The sequence below is a fragment of the Haliotis cracherodii genome, unplaced genomic scaffold, assembly GCF_022045235.1.
Source record: "Haliotis cracherodii isolate W230 unplaced genomic scaffold, xgHalCrac1.p SCAF_8, whole genome shotgun sequence".
NCBI lineage: Eukaryota > Metazoa > Mollusca > Gastropoda > Lepetellida > Haliotidae > Haliotis > Haliotis cracherodii.
The window spans coordinates 45959155-45964728 of NW_027266341.1; the positions used below are offsets into that span (position 1 = coordinate 45959155).

The following is a 5574-nucleotide window of genomic DNA, read 5'->3' on the forward strand; positions in this document are numbered from 1 at the left end:
TCGTATACATGCCAATCACAACTTGGAGTAAACGAATCCTTTTCAAGATCGAGTGAAGCCTTTACTTGTTGCACCCTGTTGCATTTAAGAGCAACTGCCTGAACCATAAAATAAGCACTAACGAAGTTAATATATTTTTTTTTGAACTTTATTGTGTATTTGTAGACGATCATAGCACACTGACGATCATGTTGAAAGCCTTTTTAGTCTCATCCCAGTCTTCCGTTCATCGGTCATGTCAGTGGGTCACCCTGGAGGGCAAAGGATGCGCGTTTATGACAAAGGTGAGTAGTAATTGTTTCCTTGATTGGGTCAAGGCTTGTATGTTTCTGTTTCCTTCGGCAAGCTTGGTTATTTGCCATCATCGTGTTGGGAGCTGCAAGAGGGGTAAGTCATGTGTGCCGTTTCTGCTGCCGATCAGATTAATTTTTTTCATCTTGAGTTCACAAATAGTAGAGGAAAATAAAACCAAAAGATCACTTTTGATATGCTTTTCATCTAACATGTTTTAATTGCTGCAGATTCAAGATAAGTAATGGCAATTTTTTTTAAAAGTCAGAGAGTGTAACTTATGTTGTTGCACCCTGCTCAGGAGTCATTGTATAGGTAATGCCAGCAACTTCATTTTGACTTTTTTTAAGCAACTGTTTTAATTGTGTGCACAGTATATTACAATTTAGTACTTAAGCGAAGTATTAATCGAAAATTATTTTGAAGATTTTGACAGAACAGAACATGACTATTATTTTTACGTTTTGGTTTAATAAATTACGAAATTGCATGAAATATCTAACAAAATTGACAACCGCTGCCTTGTAAGGACCATGTGTACTATAACTATATTATATTTAATAATTATATTTTCTTACCGAAAAGTGCCATTGTCATTTCCATGTGCAAAAGCCCCCTGAATGAAGAAAGATTTACTTGAATAATCTTAATATGGGTGTGCACATCAATGCGCATAACCATACTGAGGCTACATGTAGTTGCACTGAATAATTTGCAGATACACTTGCAGATAACTTTGGTTTTTTTAACTTTGAAGGTCTCTTTAGGTTTGTTTGTTTGTTTGTTGTTTAACGCCGCACTCAGCAATATTCCAGCTATATGACGGCGGTCTGTAAATAATCGAGTCTTGACCAGACAATCCAGTGATTGACATCATGAGCATCGATCCACGCAATTGGGATCGATGACATGCATCAACCAAGTCAGCGAGCCTGACCACCCGATCCCGTTAGTCGCCTCTTACGACAAGCATAGTCGCCTTTTACGGCAAGCATGGGTACCGGAAGACATATTCTACCCCGGATCTTCATGGAGGGTGCACATGATTTTAAAGCATTTTTAGTTTTAGGTTGTTTAAATTATATTTTCAGCTGCAAAATGTTAACCTACTTGGCCGTAGTCTGTCTCCTGTTCGCGCCTGTGCAAGGAGGTAACTATGACTTTCAGTTTCGACATCCCACATCATGTAGCGGGACTGTTGGCCATAATCGCAGTTTCCAAACACAATCTCCCAAAATTAGGAATGTGTAACCGAGATATGAAACAACAGTCTTTGTTCCCATCTGAGGCATTAACGGGCGACTTGTATATCGAATAAAGTGAGTGACTGAATGTTGCTAAACATCGTAATATATTTGACCATGGTGTGGTCTGCTTGATTTCATGAAATGGATTAAAATGTTATGAAAATTGCGTTTGCAATTTAAACTGACATTCTTCAGTCACGAACGTTGACATTTTAGAAACAAAATTTGTTTGGCCATCATGTGTGGCTAATAGATGCTGGATAGGCCCAGAATTGTAATGGTAAGATCACGAGACAAAAGCCCGCCTGATCTAATATTACAATGTTAGACTAAAGTTGTGACGCCGAAAATTGTGCAAGAGCCACAGACCCGTGGCTCTACACCCGTTGTATAGGTGAACTATGGCCCGGGGATCTATTTGGTGCTGGCCTTGCCGAATGTAACTACTCGGGTTGATGGAAGGCGCGTTCATGTAGTGAAAGATATGAGACATTTTGTGTCCATGGACGGAACTCCTATTGGTGTGACTCCGCATTCAATTGTTGCATTTCAGAATGTCTTCCTGGTTTCACGGGGTATAAATGTGCCACAAGGTGTGCCCAAGGGTGCCGCAACGGAAGCTGTACTGTACAACGCCATGGTGGAATAGCATGTGACGATGGTTGCAAAGATGGCTTTTCTGGGGAATCATGTCGTACACGCTGCTCTGGACAATGCAAACGCTGTGAGCGATATCAGAGTGAAACTTGTCTGCAATGCAACTCTGGGTATTATGGTGACTTTTGCCAACATAACTGCGAGTCTTGTGGGGCGGCCGGGTGTGATAAGGATGGAATGTGTTACGAGCGACCTCATAATTGTGATGGTGGAGTTATTTGCGGGAAGACATGTATCCAGAACTGCCGTCTGTGCACCCACACTGGAACGTGCAGTCACTGCCGGCAAAACTATGCGGGCGACAGTTGTCAAAAGCCTTGTAAGAACTGCCTTGGAACATGCACATCAGCTGGCTGTCTCGATGGCTGCAGATGTGGGTATACTGGTCCGTTTTGTCAGAAGCAGTGCAGCAGCAAGTGCTCGGAAACCTGTAGCAACAATGGAAGCTTGTCCAGGGACATGTGCGACAGTGTGGATGAAACCTGTCTTGAAGGTTGCAAAAATGGACATTTTGGAGAACGGTGCCAGCACGGGTGTAATAAGAATTGCAAATTAAACATCTGCGTCCAAGAAAGCGGGAAATGTCGCCATGGCTGTAACAGTGGGTACTATGGTGAAAGCTGTGAACATGCTTGCGACAACTGTCAGAAGGACAGGTGTTCCAGGAAAGGACGTTGCTATGAATGTAAAAATGGTTATTTCGGCTCGGACTGTGACCTGAAATGTGAATCCATATGCAGCTTCTCTTGTGAGAGGTACACTGGAGTCTGCGTGGCTAAAAACACAACAGTCGATGGTAAGCTATGTTTACCGTGCTTCATCTTATATAGCGATCATTCCATATTCACCCTCGATCGCACTTTTCATGCTTACCTTTAATAAGGAATGGGACATTACCCGAAATATCTAGAGCCAATACTTGATCAGTACGACATTATTGGATTTTCTTTCATTATCGCATCGTATTTATCAAGTCAAATGATTCAGTATTGAAGGGTGCTGTATCAGTGGTATATGATCCCATCTGTGAATTAAATATGTTAATACCAAATCCTTATTTATGGTTTCAGTCACCAAACAAACAAGCGGCGCTACACGAGTGGGTCAGTTGTCCGTCGTCAGTTCGTCGACCCAGAACATCTCCGAAATCAATCTGGCAGAAGCGAAATCAAAACTGACCGCTGGTTCGCGAGGCATCGTGTTCTGGTCATGCATTGCCGCCGGCCTCGCTGTGACTACAGTCCTCACCCTGACCTGCATTGGCTTATGCCGACACAGATCCAAGAAACGACGTTTGCAAAGGCATAATAACAGTCCTTACCTTCTTGGCATCATATAAGTCGCAAATGCATAAAAACATGTTATACAATGCGTAAGTTACAGTCATGTTATGAAAATCCAAAGTCATCTCTGTATTTTGAGAGGTAGGGTTGAATTCGTAGAGCCGTGGACATATTTGTTTTCCGAAATGAATAACTATCAATTGAATATGGATATAAATACCAACGAATGAAACAGTCAGCATCCTCGCATGGCAATTACAGCTTCATGTTCTGTTTCCCCAGGAAGATGGAGACGATTCCCCAGGCACCTAAAATAAGCCAAGAAGACCTTGCTCCGGAAGTGCCTTCTTCGGGCAGACCATATGCCTGCCAAAATGACTATGATGAAATACCTGACTTGTCTTATGAAATCCCTGTTTTGACCCGAGTTAATATGGATGAGCACCAGACCGCTGTAAGAGGAGGAGACGCCCGCCCTGCAGGAGACGGCAAGATGCCAAGGAAGGTTTACCTGAAGGACAACACGAGAAAGTGCAGATCTAAAGATGTCCATGTAAACAAGTACCTGTCCGTTGTGGACACTGCTTCTACGGATGGATACCTTGACATCATAGGCTGACTCTAGCCGTATGTTGTGGCTCCTGGTGCACATACTTTAATAATGGACGGATACAATTACTGTCTCTACTGCAGACAGTGTGTTTTTTCCTTACCATGTCAACATAATGACTATTCCCGGAATGTTTAAATAGGGGGATAACTTGTACATAAGCCGAAACATTTATTGGTTTTGTTGAGAAGTTTAAACGCACTTTCTGGTTGATTCACGGTTGAAAACCTAGACCTTGTGTTTCTAATAATGTTAGTGATAGTTGTAAATATATACCTCGGTGTGTCAGTTTGATGTGAAAGGACACTCCCGAAGCGATGAAGGTCATATTGAAACTCACGATCACACGTTCCTGTGCAGCCATCAAATGCTTGACGATTTGTCAATACCATTGTGAAAAAGAACAAAATTTTCACAAGTTTCACAAAGCAGGCAGAGTTTATGTAGCGGAAGTGGCCATTGACGATTGTTCCGTATGTAAAGTTATGTAAATATATTCTTACTTTTATTGTATATCTTTATTCATCATAAAAAAAATGTTTTACTTTACATTTTCGCTAATACTTGTATATATATGAGATATGGAATATTCTTTTCATACTCTGAAATTTGTACATTTTATTTTTTTATTATAATATTTTAAAGAACACTATGCCTCATGATTCTGTAAAAAAAGCAATGTTGATGTAATCGCTTTTTTAAATAAAATGGAATGAATTAAATTGGTACTCTGTGATGTTCTCAAGGGAGATAGAGGTTGACAGTTCGAGTCAACTCGCGCGTTAGGTTCATGACAGTGCACTCTGCATCAGGAAGTATTAAGTGGTGATTTTCCTGTCTGTGAACACGTATTGAGAGTGTGCCCTGAATTAGAAATATATCGACATGTAACATCATAAGGCGAATCACCCAAAAGCAGGTAGATGTAGATGTACATCGGTAACTATTCCTGCAGTGTTTAATATGCATCAGAATGGATAACAGACCAAGGAAGATCCGGGGAAGAATAGGTCTGCAGCAACCCATGCTTGTCGAAAGAGGCGACTAACGGGATCGTGTGGTTGACGCATGTCATCATACCCCAATTGCGTAGATCGATGCTCACGGTATCAATCACTTGATTGTCTGGTCCAGATTCAATTATTTACAGACAGCCGTCATTTATCAGGAATATTGCTGAGTGTGGCGTTAAACAACAAAGAAACAAACAAACAAACAGGGTGGATAACATAGGAAACTAAAAAAACAGATTTCTTCAAGACAACGTCTTTCTCACCACAATGGTTATCTCAAGGTATAAACCCACCTTTCAGCATAGTGAGTGAGTGAGTTTCGCAATATTGCAGCAATATCAAACAGGAAAACAAAGGTTAAGCTACGGGCATAACAGCTTGGAAACAAATTGATAACTAAACTGTAAGTGTTACTGGAATAAGTACATGTAGTTTCATTCTGATCTTATACTAACCTAAGCTACATGTACGAC

General features: G+C 41.0%; 1 protein-coding gene across 2 annotated transcripts; it reads left to right on the forward strand.

The window, feature by feature from the left end:
* The first annotated feature begins 369 nt into the window (after positions 1-369).
* LOC139449854 (multiple epidermal growth factor-like domains protein 10) lies at positions 370-4740 on the forward strand. 2 transcript variants are annotated; one of them, XM_071231419.1, is made up of 5 exons: positions 370-387; positions 1383-1441; positions 2092-2991; positions 3266-3497; positions 3761-4740. In XM_071231419.1, the coding sequence occupies exons 2-5, from the start codon at positions 1390-1392 to the stop codon at positions 4095-4097; spliced, it is 1521 nt and encodes a 506-aa protein (XP_071087520.1). In that variant the 5' UTR covers positions 370-387; positions 1383-1389; the 3' UTR covers positions 4098-4740. The 2 variants fall into 2 exon arrangements, with proteins under 2 accessions (XP_071087520.1, XP_071087519.1); XM_071231418.1 differs by lacking the exon at positions 370-387 and having other exon boundaries at positions 1140-1441.
* The last annotated feature ends 834 nt before the right edge of the window (positions 4741-5574 follow it).

What these genes read in the sequence shown, in the direction of transcription:
- LOC139449854 (XM_071231418.1), top strand. Translation starts at nt 1,285, where the DNA reads ATGGGTACCGGAAGACATATTCTACCCCGGATCTTCATGGAGGGTGCA. An exon ending in GTTCGCGCCTGTGCAAGGAG is followed by an intron (nt 1,442 to 2,091) that starts GTAACTATGACT and finishes GTTGCATTTCAG; the next exon opens with AATGTCTTCCTGGTTTCACG. An exon ending in TAAAAACACAACAGTCGATG is followed by an intron (nt 2,992 to 3,265) that starts GTAAGCTATGTT and finishes TTATGGTTTCAG; the next exon opens with TCACCAAACAAACAAGCGGC.